Here is a 17,214-nt window from a genome sequence, read left to right on the forward strand (position 1 = left end):
CTAAAAAATAATTCTTTAATTATTTATCTAATATTTAGGACTTTAAAATCAGTTAAAATTATACAAATTAAAAGTTTCCTTCTTTGAAGTGCCAAGTAGGAAATTTTATATTTAGGATTAGAAAGATATTTAGGATTTTACAATTAAACTCTTACAATATGAAAAATTTCTTTCATTGTTTGGAGTTTGAACTATATATAAGACTTTAAAAACTTTACCTTAAATGATTGTTACTTGTCTGAAGTTTGAACTATATACGACTTTAAGGGCTAAAGTGAGAATTGCAATTTTATGGTGAAATTGGCTAGATCGTCTTTTCTATGGTTACTGTAAATTTACATGTTTTTTTACTAATTATTATCAATAATAAAAGTAATTTAGATGAAAGGAAATGATTTGCTCTTTTATCAAACACAGATGAAAATAAATTGGTTCAAATTTACTTTCTTTCTCCACTTCTCCATATTCTTTTGAACATCTATGCTAGAAATAGATTTCTGATAGACTTTTTTTGAATTTTTTTTTATCTTATTATCTTTTAAAAAAGATTATATTACAAAACTATAATATTATTATTTTTATAATGTTTAGGATTCTAAAATTACCTAATTTATTGCAATGTTCTAATATTCAGGACTTTAACTATTTCCTCTGATGTTGAAACTAATTAAGTCTTCGAATAACTATTTAGAAAAATAAATTCAATTTAATTATTTTCACATTTATTATAAAATTAAAGTTATTTTTAAGTTGAGGTACACGCACAAAGCGCGTATCATGAGACTAATATGAAAAAATATTTAATTGAGAGCTTATTCATTATTGTATATTAACTTGAGAATAAATAGAAACCTATAAACTATAAATTATTGATTCGCCTCTACTACAAATAGCTCATTGTAATCTTAGTTTCAAATCTAAAAATATGAACCCAGTTCTATTTGTTATCCATTATATACAGTGCACATGGTATGCTCCCTATTTGAAAATTTTAAAACTTTATATAATATTCTTTCAATTAATGTACAGCTATTATTCAATTTAAGAAAAGAAAGAAAAAGAAAAAAGTATGGACGGGTACAGGCCAGAGGTTGTGGCTTACCTTACCTTTATACTTCTCATTTGGGCCTGGGCCTTCTTCTATTACGTTTGGGCTTCCCTAATTCAGTTGCGCTTCTAATCCACAAATAAAAAGGAGTTCGATTTTATCTCTTAGTACCGGAAAATGGAAGACTAATCTAAGGGGTGTTGGAAGAGTTAATGGATTATTTGTTTTTAACGTCTCATCTCAGTTTGAGGAGGTAATTTATACTTGTGTTTTCATGTTACAGATTCTTCATGTTCTAATTACCATAAAGTTTAATTCTTGATTAGTAATTAGTTCATAAGTCATTTTTTAACTGGATGTATGAGTAAATTGATGTTCTTTTGTGTTGTTGAAACCATGAAAGCTCAATCAGTACATACCCAGATAGAAAACCAGGAAGTGCAGTTCCTGAATTTGTAAAATTGCATAAAGGTCCTTCAAAATCCAGATATTTACCACAGAGGTATTGTATGGCCACTACAAATAGGGAGGAGTTGAACGGGATAGAAGAAGGCGATGGTGTTATAATTGTGGATCATGGGTCCCGCAGAAAAGAGTCTAATCTTATGCTAAGTTAGTTTCTGGCATCCTTCATATTTATTTATTTTTTCAATTTTGTTGCTGGTTTGTTGTGAGTTGCTTATAGTTGTAGTTTTGATGATAAATTGTCAGATGAATTTGTAGCAATGTTTAGGCAGAGAACCAAATACCCCATTGTGGAGCCTGCACACATGGTAATAATGTTTTTATGATTTATCCCTCCCTCTTTGTATGATTACCGTTTTCGAGCTTGCTGTTCGTTGATTGTTTCATTCCTGATGCCTTAGCTTTTTTGTCTTTGTTTTACAGTCTGTTTGTTTGGAATTAGAAAATGGACGACGAAAGAAAAATGTAATGGAAAAGGATAAAAATGTGGAGTCTTGAAGTATGTTTTGATGTTAAGAGCAAAGGCCTAAAATCAAAAGTATACAAAAAATAATACGTAGAATTTATATTACAGAAAAGCAAAGACAAATTATGTTTGGATGTTAAGAGAAAAGGCAAAGGAAAATGAAAATCAAAAGTATATCTTTTCAGAAAAAAATAATACTAGAATTTATATCACAGAAAGGCAAAGACAAGTATGTTAGGATGTTAAGAGCAAAGGCAAAGAAAAATATAAAATCAAAAGTATATCTTTTTTGAGAAACAAAAATGATATCAAATCTATGTAAAAGAAAATTTTAGAATATATCTCGTGCGAAAACCTAGGAAATCAATGATTTTTGGGATTGGAAGTATAGAGGGATCTCTTTAGGGTTGGTGAAGAAGTGGTGATAGGAGTAAGATTGTGGTAGGAATAAGAGAATCCTAATGTTTTCCCTAGCCACATAGTACAAAACTATAGATTTCTAATGAATTTATTTTCTTTTCCTTGATGAATACTTAGTCCCAAACACAGCCTTAAGCTCTCCATTCTCCTTTCTGTTTTATCTTCTTGAAAGGTTGGAACTCTCATGTTTCCTCTTTATCTCTTTTATGACAAATTAGGAGCTAGCAGAACCATCGATCAGAGATGCATTTAATTTGTGTGTTCAACGAGGAGCACGTCGAGTAATTGTGAGCCCGTTTTTCCTTTCTCCTGGACGACACTGGAACCAGGTATTGTTCACCTCATGTATTCTAAAGTTGTGCTAGGTTATCTAGAATTTCCTTTGATGTATTATGCTAGGTCTTGACCTGATACCTTTCCCTTTTCAGGATATTCCTTCTTTAACGGCTGAAGCTGCAAAAGAACACCCAGGAGTATCATATATCATTACAGCACCTCTTGGCCTTCATGAGTTACTTGTCGTAAGTTCTTGTTCTTCTTCTCTAGCTTTACTTTCTCAGCATTTATTCTGTTCATTTACATATGGCATCCAACACATATTGAAACCTAAGGTTATTCCTACTCCCTATTTTGCATTTAAGCTGGTTAGGTCAACCAATATTTGCACCTATAATTGGTACATATTGCAGTTCTTGCCTAACTAGGGGTTTCTTATTTTAATTGGTTAGTAGTTGCCTTTTCTTTCCTAGTCTACTGGCACTTGTATTAGGATTCTTTTTTAATGAATGTTTTGTTCGATCTGAGTTATCATTCTGCTTTCGTTTGTGACAATGGCTCCATCCTATTTAAATCCTAACACTTTTGTTACTCAAGTAACTAGCAAACTTTTGTGTTATGGGGAGACCATAATGGTCAGATATTTATACATTGACATCATTCCATACTAAAGCTGTAGGCTGAATTTTTAGTCCTAGAAGGTTGATTTAGGCCTCATTTTTTTTTTTAAAGATTAAGACGTTTGAATAATACATATCTGAATATCAAGATGTGCATTAAGATTAAGACATCTGAATATTAAGATGTGTATTATGATCTGAATATTAAATAATTAAGGCTATTTGATTTTTAAATCTGTTATTTAATATATATATATATATATATATATATATATATATATATATATATATATATATATATATATAGTTGGTGGCGGTGATAGCTAACGGAAGTGCTTGTGGGTGCCGACTAGAGGTGGTGGTTGGTGGTGGTTTTGGTTGATGGTGGTGGTTCTAGGTAGTAGCTAGTGGTAACTGGTAGCGATAGAGATTATGGTTGAGGATAGTGGTGGTGGTGGTGATAGTTAATAATGGTGGGTGGTGGCGGTGATTGCGGTTGTGATTGAGGAAGGTGATAGTGGTTGGTGGTAGTTTATAATGGTGGGCGATGCCAGCTATGGTTATTGATGGTGATGGGGTGGTTGGTTGTGGTAGTTGAGGTGGGTGAGTGTGTGGTTATGGTTGAGGATGATAGTGGTGGGGGTGGGGGTGGTAGTGGTGGTAGTGGTGGCAGCTATGGTTGAGGATGAGGGTGGTGGCGGTGGTGATAGTTAATAATGGTATGCGGTGGTGGCAGTTAGTAATGAATGTGGATGATAGCATCTTAATGAAATTAAGTCTTTGTTATAGATCTTAATCGTACATGCCTATTCAGACCCATTAAGTGTTTGTGAAGTAAATTAAACAAACACACTTAATGATTAAGATCTAAATAATTAAGATTAAAATTTTAAAAACAAACGCACTTAATGTCTGAGATTTGAATGATTAAGATTCAGACCTCCATTAAGTGCAAACAAATGAGGCCTTAGAAACAGCCAAATATTTTCTCTTTGAAATTCTTCTATAGAAAGCTAATAGGTTAAAATTCTAATTCTAGAAGATTGTTATTACAGGACGTTGTGAATGATAGAATCAAGCATTGCTTAAATCATATTGCTGGGAAAGCAGACGAGTGTTCAGTTTGTGCTGGAACCGGAAAATGTCAGCTCCGCCAGTGACGTACTTATGAAGCTTAGCTAGGCTTTGTTATGTAGAAAGAATCTATTGCTGATGCCAGTTGATTTAGTTGGGTCTGGCTGGCTGAGTGAATACTATACCGCTGCTTGAAAGTGATAAATGATAATGGTCAATTATCTCTCCCGCAACTCAAGCATCCAAGTGCTCATGAGAACTTTGATATTTGGGAGTTAGTAATAGCATTTCAACTACAAATGTCGACTGCATGGTGCTTAGTTTCTCCACTCAGCTGATGGAGAGTTGGGAGAGCTAAGCTGCATTTCAGATTATCCTTGTCTTCTTTAATCAAATTTTCCTAGTGTTGTAAAATCCTTCATGTGTTCACTCAGAATATGTACCTCCAACAGTTATAACTTATAAGTTGCCTTCCCTCTTTGTAATCACAGGTGGCCTCTTTATTCCTCAATAATTTTGGTTTGAGACCATTGCAGTCTAACAATAAGTTTTACTGTCTTTGTTTACTCATTACCATAAATTAACAATGATTTTTATCACATGGTTTGTAGCTGAAATTGCTGGGTATTGTATTTAGCTTTTCTTGTGAACAACAAGAATGCTTTTTTTTCTTCATGATGGATGAGCTTGCTGGTTGCTCTCCGGTGTCATTCATGCTTGAATTTGGCACTATACATATTTCTATTCTATTATATAGAAACATGAAGAGTTTCGACGTGTGTGCTTAAAGGCAATAAATTTCAAATCACGGCTTTAGACTTTTAGTAGCACTGGATTATGCTTGTCTCTTAATCTGTAAGTAGACTGCCACGTTGCGCAAATTATCTATCTTCTCGATTGTTTTCTTCATCTAGATTTTAGAGCATTCTGCTCCAGCTCTTGTTCTCACTCTTTCTATATTCTTTGCCTCTGGAATCACCTGATCTTTTCCTTTGCGTGTCACTCCATTAATACTTGTGTTTTTTTAAGTAGTAGTAGTAGTTACATTTCGACAACTAAATAGATCAGCTTCAATATGTGGAAACTCGAAGAAGTTTTTAAAATAGAGATTCTGCGAAATTGAGTGACCGACTTTCAAACCTTAATTTTGGATCCATTTGAGGTTATCACGTATTTCAAGGTTAGTTCTATCCTCTATTTTGTTACTTTTGTTGGTTCATTTTGTTACCTGTAACAACAACAACAACCCAGTGGAATCCCACAAGTAGGGTCTGGGGAGGGTAGTGTGTACGCAGACCTTACCAATACCTATGAAGGTAGAAAAGCTGTTTCCGAAAGACCCTTGGCTCAAGAACGTAAAAATAAAATAAAATGGAGCAATAAAGAAATAATAGCAACAACAATGTAATAAGACAATGTAAGCAAATAATACAACGGATAATGACAGAGATTCATGGAAATGAAACAACAAGAATAGTGCCAATCTCACTGCTAATACTGACATACCGTATATAAACAAGGGACTAGGAATAGGAAGGTACCCGACTAGTACAACTACTACTAGTAAGACAAGGCAACCTCTAGACTGTCTATCAACCCACCACCCTAATTTTCGACCTCCACACCTTTCTATCGAGGGTCATGTCCTCGGTAAGCTGGAGCAGAGCCATGCCCTGCTTAATCACCTCATCCCAGTTCTTCTTAGGCCTCCCTCTACTCCTCCTCTGACTCGCCACTGGCAACCTCTCGCACCTCCTAACCGGGGCACCAACGTCTCTCCTCTTCACATGACCAAACCATCTCAGCCTCGATTCCCTCAACTTCTCTTCCACATGGGCCATACCTACTTTGTCCCTAATATATTCATTCCTAATCTTATCTTTTCTGGTAGGCCCACACATCAATCGCAATATCCTCATTTCTGCTACTTTCATCTTCTGGGCATGGAATTTCTTGACTGGCCAACACCTGTAACTATATAGTCTATATTAATTGGGGCTTTGCAATTTGGATCGATACTGATATTTGCCAATTTGTGCTTTTGATGGTTGAAGCATATTTTCTAGGTTCTTTTTGTGATGAATTGAAGGAGTAGGGCTTCTAATTAAGTTGTTCTCAGCTTTTTGGAACCAAGCTAACTGATCAGATAACCTTTTGCAGAGGAGCACACAGTTCTGCGGTAAATTCATCTTCACCACACTTTCTTTTTCTTTTCTTCTTCCAATCGCTAAGCCCATTGCTAATGCTCAGATAAGTTGGTCTCAGCATGACGCTTAATGGCCATTGTGTACTTCAAGTACTCTCCTATCATATTTAGAGTTTAAAGTAGGACCAATCTAGAAATGATTTCTGATTGAATTTCCTTTTGACGTAAGTTGGGTAGGGTAATCAAGTAACAAATGTTTGACATCAGAGGCACTTTCTCGCTGTTCCGCCACTCAATCAAATTTTAACGGTGTTCCTTTTAAATGTAATTTTAACTGTACAATTTTACTCTTTAAAAATTGATTATCTAGCTGTTCCAATTGAACTGTCTTTGTCTAAAGTATTCACTACAGTTTCTATTGATCTAACCAGATCTATTTTGTACTTTATAGTTTGCGTATCATGAGATTGATATCATATCATGAGATCTATTTTCTCTTGTTTATTGATGTTTTTCCAATTTGATTCCTAAAAATTTAGGAAAAAGAGATATCTTATCTGTTATCTCTTCTCTCTCTCTCAAATAGCCAACAGAAAGCTTCAAGCCTTTCTCCAATGAACTTTGAAAATATGTGTGCAGAAGCAATGTTTGGAATGAGTAATCAATGCCTTCTTCAGGGTTGCCTATCTAAGTCTGCTGTTATTATCCTGACTTTAAATTTGTGAAAGTTTGGTGTATGTGGCTGCCAGGCGTGGTGTTTAGGGGTTTATTGGATATAGTTGCTGAAGGTTTGAGTAGCTTTGAGGCTGCCATGAGATGGAGCTGAGGATCGTCTTCTAGCTCTGGTAAATAGATGTCTCCTTGAGTCTGTTAGTACAAGCGAAGGTTCATTCTTGTAGTGTTTCTTATCTTTAACAGACTGGTCTGGTCTCTCCCGCAGGTTAGTTTTACAGCTTTTTACCTACTTCTGACTTAAACACTGTAGTTTTTCATTTTACTTTCTACAAATACCCGGTAATATTGTATAACATATTAAACTTTTTTTTTATTTTGCACTTAAGTTATTTTTAACGGAAAATGGTCAAATATATCCCTTTACTATTGGATATTGTTTAAAGTTATCCTCCGTTATACTATTCGATCTAATATACCCTTGCCGTCTAATTATTGATCAAATATACCCTTAAATTGACAGAAGGGCCACGTGGAGGGCTTCTAAGCCATCTTATGCCCCAACCCATTACCCATGCTCAATACCCGATACCCAAAACTTAACCTGACCCTTCCCAACAGCTAAATAACTGAACAAATTCCTTTGCTCGAAAACTCCCAAAAATAGAAATATGCTCTTTGTTTTTTGACGTTCTTAATAAACGACTTAGAATTCCTTTTTTGAAAGTGCAAATCTGAGTTCAAATTTCTGAAAATCGTTGAATATTATTGTAGAATATAATTATTGGGAGCTGAAATTCGTGATTGAACATTATTGGAGAAAAGAAAGAAAAAAAAGGTGTTTCGATCACCATTGACTCAACTTTGAGCTTGGTTCAGAACTTAGATCTGAAGTTTTTAAATCAAAATCGACTGGATGAGTTTTAAATCTATTGTAAAAGCTTGATAGAACCTGAATTCAAAATCTGAATGCATTTGGATTTGATTTGACAATAACTTGATCGAAAATTTTTGAAGCCTAATCTGTGGAGAAGATGCACTGGGTTTCTTGACCTCATCTCTTATTACTCAAATTGTTTGTTGGGTCTTGTTCGTATCATTGTACAGAAAAGAAATTCGTGATTGAACATTATTGGAGAAAAGAAAGAAAAAAAAAGGTGTTTCGATCACCATTGACTCAACTTTGAGCTTGGTTCAGAACTTAGATCTGAAGTTTTTAAATCAAAATCGACTGGATGAGTTTTAAATCTATTGTAAAAGCTTGATAGAACCTGAATTCAAAATCTGAATGCATTTGGATTTGATTTGACAATAACTTGATCGAAAATTTTTGAAGCCTAATCTGTGGAGAAGATGCACTGGGTTTCTTGACCTCATCTCTTATTGCTCAAATTGTTTGTTGGGTCTTGTTCGTATCATTATACAGAAAAGAAATTCGTGATTGAACATTATTGGAGAAAAGAAAGAAAAAAAAGGTGTTTCGATCACCATTGACTCAACTTTGAGCTTGGTTCAGAACTTAGATCTGAAGTTTTTAAATCAAAATCGACTGGATGAGTTTTAAATCTATTGTAAAAGCTTGATAGAACCTGAATTCAAAATCTGAATGCATTTGGATTTGATTTGACAATAACTTGATCGAAAATTTTTGAAGCCTAATCTGTGGAGAAGATGCACTGGGTTTCTTGACCTCATCTCTTATTGCTCAAATTGTTTGTTGGGTCTTGTTCGTATCATTATACAGAAAAGAAATTCGTGATTGAACATTATTGGAGAAAAGAAAGAAAAAAAAGGTGTTTCGATCACCATTGACTCAACTTTGAGCTTGGTTCAGAACTTAGATCTGAAGTTTTTAAATCAAAATCGACTGGATGAGTTTTAAATCTATTGTAAAAGCTTGATAGAACCTGAATTCAAAATCTAAATGCATTTGGATTTGATTTGACAATAACTTGATCGAAAATTTTTGAAGCCTAATATGTGGAGAAGATGCACTGGGTTTCTTGACCTCATCTCTTATTGCTCAAATTGTTTGTTGGGTCTTGTTCGTATCATTGTACAGAAGTTGTGGGTAAAATCTGAGTGCATTTTGTGAAGTTTTGGTTAAGTTAGATCGAACAAATTAGAGTTGACTCCGCGAAGAAGACAACCTGAGCTTCCTTGAATTAATCACTGGGCTTTGTTCGAATTTTGGTTGAGAATCTTTGGTTACAAATTGAGATCAATTGGAGAAGCTTAGATTGAGCTCGGAAGCAATAGTTCCAAGAATTTGCTGCTCTCGAAGAACCCGTAACTCTCCATTCATGCTAGCTATAGCACTATTAGCTTGTTGAATATTCGCATACTTAACAAATTCATAACCTTTACTCAGACCACTTAGAATGTCCTTTGTAACTTTAGCCATCACAATGATACCAAAAAGAGAGAATAAATTGATCAAACCACCATCATCAAGAGCATGTGGCAAATAATTGATGTACAAGTTTGTCTCGTCAAACTCCTTTGGCTTGATCACAATTGAACCTAACCCAGAGAGAGTTTAGTTCTTTAAGTGTTGAGAAGGATCGGGTTATGGGTTAGGGGTAACAGGGCATAAAATGGATCAGAAGCCCTCCACGTGGCCTCTTCGTCAAATTAAGGGTATATTTGATTAATAGTTAGACGGTAGGGATATATTCGATCGAATAGCATAACGGAGGATAACTTTAAACAATATTCAATAGTAGAGGGATATATTTGACACTTTTCCGTATTTTTAATGATTAGATAAATATCTCACTTGGTTACCTCATGCAACTGACTGGTTCAAATATGTTTATCAAGAGAGTTTAAAGAAGAAAAAGAAAGCTCGTTAGAGTGTAAGGGGGGTAAAGTGATCGATCATCGAAGTGGATGCATTACCTTATGTCCAGTATGCTATAAGTTTCTGTCATAGAAGATGAAAGTGCCCCGTTTTGGAAATGCTCGACAAGTGTAGATATTTCATAATCTTTTGGATATATTGTCAAGCTTTATCACTCATTGAATTAAATCACTTGACAATGTCGTCTTTTTTTTTTCCCCTTTAATTCTGCTAAACGCTTGAAAGTTTCAGGTAGCAGGGATGAGAGGTAAACCTTTCTGGTAGCCTTATAGCTGTTATTTATGAAATTTGAAACCAAATGAAAAAGAAAAAGGAAGGTATAGTTTGGTAGGTGCATGTCCATACTTTCTTGTCATTATTTTCGTAGAAAGTGACGGAGTCCTTGTGCTAAAAAAAGGACAAATTTATTGGTCACAATTTTTTTTTGGTGGACAGTTCACTCAAAGGTCCACTTTGTCAACCAAACCAGCAAAATGATACCTGCAGTTGGAGAAAGAACAGTATACTTTGCTAGAAATATCCAAAGTAGAAGTTTGAGAAGCTCATAGTTTGTGATTTGCTTTGCTATGAATAAGATCCGCTATCTATTTGATGTGGAACAATGTCAAAATCTGTTGGTAAATGACAATGAAAAGGTTTTGTATTACTGCATTCATGTGAATCTATAACCTTGTATCTGAAGAGTACTAATTATTTGATATACATCTTCCCCAAAAATGAGGCCCTTCTTTATAATGCAGAGCAATAAGGTCTGCACTTTTTTTCTATGTTAAACCGGTTATGCATCTGCTGTAGACCATTACTGAAGCTAATATATTTTCACTTGGACTAGCATCAGAGAAATTGTAGTTTGGTGGAATTGGATTGGTAGAATTGGATACTTGAATTTCTTCTATCTACACTTTTGTGTCAAAACTAAGGTAATTCCTATTTGAGTTTTTTACACACTTTGATCCCTTTTTAACTATTATTTAAAAAAATAGCATCATTTATTGTTTATTCCATAAAGAACACTTTTTTTTTTCATTATTAGCATATTATAAAAATTAAGCTCAACATTCATCTTCTTCACTCCATTTTTTAAAATCTGATGCATATGTGAATGTCACCTAAATTCAAGATGTATTGGTTTATACGTCTTTTATACTTTGTATATCAAGTATCACTTTAATTCAAAATGTATTTTTATGTATATAATTTTTGTATATTTATTTGTGAAGTGCCATCTTATTTTAAGATGTATTTTTAATGTATATTTCAAATATATTTTATATGTCAAGTGCCATTTTAATTCAGGATGTATTTTTTATATATATGTTTTTTGTATATTTATATGCCATCTTAATTAAATTTAAGATATATTTTTTATGTATATTTCAAATGTCTAAGCGTCATCTTAACTGAAGATGTATTTTTTATGTATATTTTTTGTATATTTTATATGTGTTAATTCAATATATATTTTTAATGTATATTATTATCGAAGTAAGATCTTTATGTTAAGAAAGGAAGAAAGAAGGAAGAGAAAAACTTAAGAAAGACAATTAAAAAGAAAACGAATGGAACAAATTTAGAAAATATATTGGCTTCGGCAGAAAATAAAATTAAGAAGATGAAGAAAAACAAGGAAAGCTAATAGATAAAGAGAAAAAAGGCATGATTTTTGAACAAAAGAATTATTGACTTTCTATTCAAATTGCTTATGCTTAAAGATTAATATTAATATTCCTATTTTAATGGAACTGTGAGCTACAAATATAAATATTTTTCTGTCACAACTGTAATATTGGATTTCATGCTACAAATTTGTTATATTTCTTTTAAATTGTGACAGTTATGTAAAGTTCCCCTCCTATTTTCACAGTATTGGGCTCATGCCGGTACGGGCCATCTCTGCCTAGTTTTATCCCGAAATGAATTAATTAGATAAGGAATTTTCACAAATCACTATTGTTTAGTGGCTATTAATTTCCTATAGCTAATATTCAGTTGTTACGGTAGTGTATTCGTTGTATTCGCGCTGCTGTATTCATGAATACAGCAGCAAAAAAGACCTAAAAATAAGGGTAGTCCAGTTGTACGCATGTATTCACATATATTCGCGCCATGTATTCATGAATACAACAGCAAAAGCGCCTAAAATTAGGGCAGTCCAGCTGTACGCGCATGTATTCACAAGTATTTGCGCTGCTGTATTCATGAATACAACAGTAAAAAGCGCCTAAAATCAGGGCAGTCCAGTTGTACGCGCATGTATTCACATGTATTCACGCCATGTATTCATGAATACAACAACAAAAAGCGCCTAAAATCAGGGCAGTCCAGTTGCGCATGTATTCATATGTATTCGCGTTGTTGTATTCATGAATACAACAGTAAAAAGCACTTAAAATCAGGGCAGTCCAGCTGTACGCGCATGTATTCACATGTATTCGCGCCATATATTCATGAATACAGTAACGACAATCACCTTAAAAATAGGTATGTCCAGCTGTCTAAGAAAGAAAAAACATAAATAGCGTATTGCATGCCTTATTTTATGCCTCAATGGTAGTATATACCATAAATACTTATTTTGCTATAAAATATAAAAGGTAGCTATAGAAAATAATATTTTAAAATAATTTTGGTTTATAATAAATAGGGTGTGTACGTTTGCTATAGGAGGTAAAATTTCCTAATTAGATTAGCTTCACCTCATTATATACCACTTCAAACAACTCCAAATTTGAACTTTCCATCTTTAGTTTCATTCTTGCACCAATTCTGGCTGGAGTTTCGTCCTTGGTTTGTCTTGCTGCAGTTTCATAAAATTGTGATTAATAATAACAGATAATTAAACAAAAGAAGAAACGAAATATACATTTGGACGAAGTGATTCTGGGTTCTGATTCACTAGTCAGTACCAGGGTGTAGACCTTCACCACTCAAAGAAAAGGTACGCCTAAGGAAAATGGAGATCCTTCATATTTTAAAAGTTAATCTTAGGTTAACGATTCTATTATTAGTTGTGTCAATAAACATATTAAGAACAAAACCAACAGGGGCATTGTCTCTACTAACATTTTGTCCTTGTGCTATGCAAACTTCCACAACACAAAGGAAATTCTATATTTGCATATGAAAAGAAAATCTGTTTATTGTTCTTTTGGTGCCTATATAAAACTGAATATCTGAAGGGAACTGATTGTAAAGGAAATTCTACATTTGCGATTGTCCAAGCATTATGGTAATTTAAGTAAGTGACTCTTTTTATAAGCTATTGCTTAGTTTGTGAAACAAGTGTGTGAGCATTATCCCACACCGGCAAAATCAAATGCAGGCAAGGTGCTGGAGTAATATAAAAGGGGAGGAGGGAGCAACTTTGAAACATACTTACCTGGACGGGGTCAATGGGTGATCATGAAGACTCATGGCCTAGGTTGGTGACCGTCATTGCACTTTGGAGGGGTGCTTGCCTAAGGTCGACCCAAGTGGTTGAGCCTACGTCATAATTTGTGGCAGCGGGGGCCTGCGTTCGCGCGGTCCCTACCCAACGAACGCGGTCCCTACCCAAATCTCAAATAAATATTTTTTTTTATGGTGTTTTATGATACTTTTCTTGCCTGCTCTCCGATTTCTTTTTCCGGAAGTAAATAGTACTGTATATGCTATTGCTGAATTAGCAAATTTGGTACGCTTTTTAGCCAAATATGTTAATTACAGCAAATTGCTTGATTAACATTTTAGTACTATGTAGCAATTGGTGATTGTAGTTATTTTGTTTTAAGTTAATCTAACAAGCCAATCGGGGTCAGATGTATTTTGAGCTTCAAGATTTACGTTACTTTGGAGTTGGACCGAAATCCTCTTATCGAAGTATATTCGAATCAATATTTGCAAAAAGATGCTGATGTAGCAACTCTTACATACTAGGAAATGTATTTATCTAATTTCTCGATTTTTTGAGTTTTTGTTCCATTTATATGTTATATATCAAAATACCCAGAAGAAATGACTCTTCATTAAACATTATCCTTTCGTATGGGTGACTATTTTTGCGGATGGCCAATGTGCTATATTAAAAAACTGTATGTGCTATGTTAAAAAACTGAAAAGATATATTTCTTGATTAAACATTATAAATTACATTTCAGTTACAGACCTTTTCATCTCCTCTAACTGCTCCTCTTCCGATCCTATAAATTCACCTTTGTTGGTGACTATTTTTGCGGATGGCCGATGTTCAACTATGTAGGATTCAGTAATTTCTTCTGTTTCATTAAGCTTTGATTTGCTGATTTGAATTTGTCATCAACGTAATTTCTTTTTCTTTTCATTTACATAGTTCATTTGCTTTTTAGATTGACATGTAGTTACATTGTAAAGTTTAACAATCTTTATAGAAGAAAAGATGTTGTATTTTTGTTATTTGTATTTCTCTGGTTTCAAGAATGATTCAAATCTTATGAGTTCCATTAGCACCATTGGTGTCGACTTTGTAAGTGAATCCTCCTATTGTCCCTAAATGTCTTATTTATTAGTGTTTCAGGAGTATATGGATAACAATTGTCTTCTTTATATCTTGATAATTCGAACAATTGAACGTAATAGGAAAACCATTAACTTTCATATTGTAGGAAAATCATTAGTTAGAAAAATTCAGGTTTTATTGTAGGAGACTTTGTTTTTCGGATTTATATAAAAATACTTGGTAATAAAAAAATTTATTTACAGAAAAAGGGGTTGGGTTGGGTGAGGTTGTAGACTAGCAACTAGCAACCTTTGTTTTCTCTTTTTAAGCTTTCTCATTTCTCTCTTGCTTTCTTTTCTTGTGTCTTAGAATAGGGAAAAGCAATAAAAGTAGAAAGTTCCATTTTTTTAAGAAATTCTTTTAAAAATATGTACCTACTTAAATTAAAGAATGATATGTACGTAAATAAGTGTGGACACTTATACTATACAAAGAAATAATCCAAACAATTAGTTATATGAGAAATAAATATAATATTTTAATAAAATAAAGATAGATTCTAAAAAATCATTAAAAATATTGAAATCAATGAAAACAATATTTTAGTAATTTTTCTCGAAACATAACAAAATATCGATAACTAAAGGTCTCAAAAAATTTGCTAATATATATATTTTTTTATATTCAGATGATAGAAAAAGATGATCCTTCCATAATTAATAAAGGGATTCATACACCATTCTATGATAATAAAACTTTTTGTACAATTTGCTTAACCAAATTCACTTTTGACATAATAAATGTGTAAAAAGTTTTATTTTTTAAAATACTGCTAAAGTTTTTATATGGTAATTTTTATAAAAAGTTATTTTTAAATTAACATTCGCGCAGTCAATTCACTAGTTCTTTTTATTTCAAATAACCAACCTCTACAATCATTGATCTATAAAATTATACGACTTTTGTTTTGGCAATCCATATTTACAATGATAATCGGTTTCTTTAAAACAATGTCATAATGGGTGTGGCATGATACTTTTCCTTGTTAAACCTAAAACTCTCATTTTATTCTTATTTCTAATTTCACCAATTTACCACTCACCTATTAGATGTTAACGTGTTTGTTCTTATGTATTTTTGTTTCCTCTTCGGTGACATTATTAGAATTTTCGTCAATGCGATACTGCTCTCGCTTACACTGTTAATTTATTAACAATAAATGACATTAAACACTAATCGATTAATAATTTAAAAATAGAGACCTTGTTTATAAATAGTCGCTTATTTGGTTATTCCTATTCTATTGAACATCACTTATATCGCATTTGACATTTGAGGTTTTAACAAAACTATGTTTAAGCTGAAAATTTATGAAATCCTAAACCCAAGAAGACAAGCTACAAAAATAAAGGCCAAACATTCTGCGAATTTTTAAGGAACAAAAGGTAATCGTGAAGAGATTTTTAGGGTTTTGAGGGGGAAAATGGGAATTTGAATTTGAATTTGTTTTTCACGTGTAAAGAACGGGGTGTTTATATAGTAGTTGGAGTCAACGACCCGATGACTTCCTGTGGAGAGTGCCTTTCTGTGTAGGTCTACTGCTCCTGAGCATAAAGGCAATTTGTCAAATGCGATTTATAAGTAACATGCAAAAATTATGATTTATAAGTCGCATTCGACAATTGCGATTTAAAAAGAGAATTCAAAAATTGGAGTTATAAGTTGTATTCAATTGCAATTTATAAGTCTGTATTATCTTTCTGTGATTTATAATTCGTATTTACTATTGCAATTTATAAGGCCTCAGCAAATCCAAGGGCAATTTTTTTTCCAAAGTCTATGTACTCCACTACCCTTATCCTCTTAAATACCATTTTGTCTTGCAGCAAAATTCGATGCCCTAACGCGCGCCTAACCTACTGCCTACATACAAACCGAGCTTCTTAGAAGTTTATTTCTTTTGTCCAAATGAATCGAAATCAGATGGAAAAGCATAATACAAACACAAAAGCAATTAAAAAAAGGTTTGGCATAATTACATTCACTTTACAAAAAAAAGGTCATCAATTATTACAAATTAAGGTTCTTAGTCTCCATTTAATGACAATAAAATGTGAGAAATTATGTCGGAAAAAAATAAAAAAATAGGGTTTAAAATAGATTTTTTTTACAAGAATTTGATCGATAGATAAGGGCTATGGTTCATGTATACGGTCGAAAATAGATTTCGACCTTCGTACGATTGTTCGGGGTCGAAACATAATGGATCAAAGAAAGACTTCGTAATATCGAGATGGGTTCCGAAGGTGGTACAAACAAAACTTCTGATTTCGATATAGATCAAACACCGAGTTCGAAGTCATTATCGAGCTCGGGTACGAATCGAACTATTATGAGATGATTTCGAGCTTAAGGGGCATAGGCCAACCGGGATCGAGTCCGAATTATCACCTGATTCCGAGTCCATATCGAGTTCCAGAAGCAATACCGACCAGCACCGAGGCCGATCGAGCTCGAGCTCACAGACAAGAGCCGTTGCAAACACACTAAGGGAGAGAATCTCGGCGGAAATTAGAGAAAAGCTGATTTATCATGGGTTCTCCACTATGTATTTTTAATTATATCTAAAGTAGGATCCTCCACTATAAAGAGGATGGCTACATTTTTGTAGAGGGCAGCTTTTGGCTTACATTGTAATTCAAACATCGTAT

General features: G+C 33.4%; 1 protein-coding gene and 1 non-coding gene across 5 annotated transcripts; both read left to right on the forward strand.

Annotated features, from left to right (window-relative positions):
• The first annotated feature begins 1,162 nt into the window (after positions 1-1,162).
• On the forward strand, positions 1,163-14,064 carry LOC107761187 (sirohydrochlorin ferrochelatase, chloroplastic-like). 4 transcript variants are annotated; one of them, XR_012701330.1, is made up of 7 exons: positions 1,163-1,301; positions 1,452-1,660; positions 1,760-1,821; positions 2,618-2,728; positions 2,828-2,920; positions 6,424-6,548; positions 7,155-14,064. XR_012701330.1 is itself a non-coding variant. In XM_016579373.2 (6 exons), the coding sequence occupies exons 1-6, from the start codon at positions 1,261-1,263 to the stop codon at positions 7,170-7,172; spliced, it is 534 nt and encodes a 177-aa protein (XP_016434859.1). In that variant the 5' UTR covers positions 1,163-1,260; the 3' UTR covers positions 7,173-14,064. The 4 variants fall into 4 exon arrangements, 2 of the variants coding, with proteins under 2 accessions (XP_016434859.1, XP_016434858.1); XR_012701329.1 differs by lacking the exon at positions 6,424-6,548 and having other exon boundaries at positions 7,155-10,970; positions 13,373-14,064; XM_016579373.2 differs by lacking the exon at positions 6,424-6,548.
• Positions 13,422-13,582, forward strand: LOC142172227 (U1 spliceosomal RNA). The gene has a single exon (XR_012701602.1). It is a non-coding gene; the product is annotated as a U1 spliceosomal RNA (small nuclear RNA).
• Positions 14,065-17,214: the final 3,150 nt, after the last annotated feature.

This window comes from Nicotiana tabacum, chromosome 17 (genome assembly GCF_000715075.1).
Source record: "Nicotiana tabacum cultivar K326 chromosome 17, ASM71507v2, whole genome shotgun sequence".
Lineage (NCBI taxonomy): Eukaryota > Viridiplantae > Streptophyta > Magnoliopsida > Solanales > Solanaceae > Nicotiana > Nicotiana tabacum.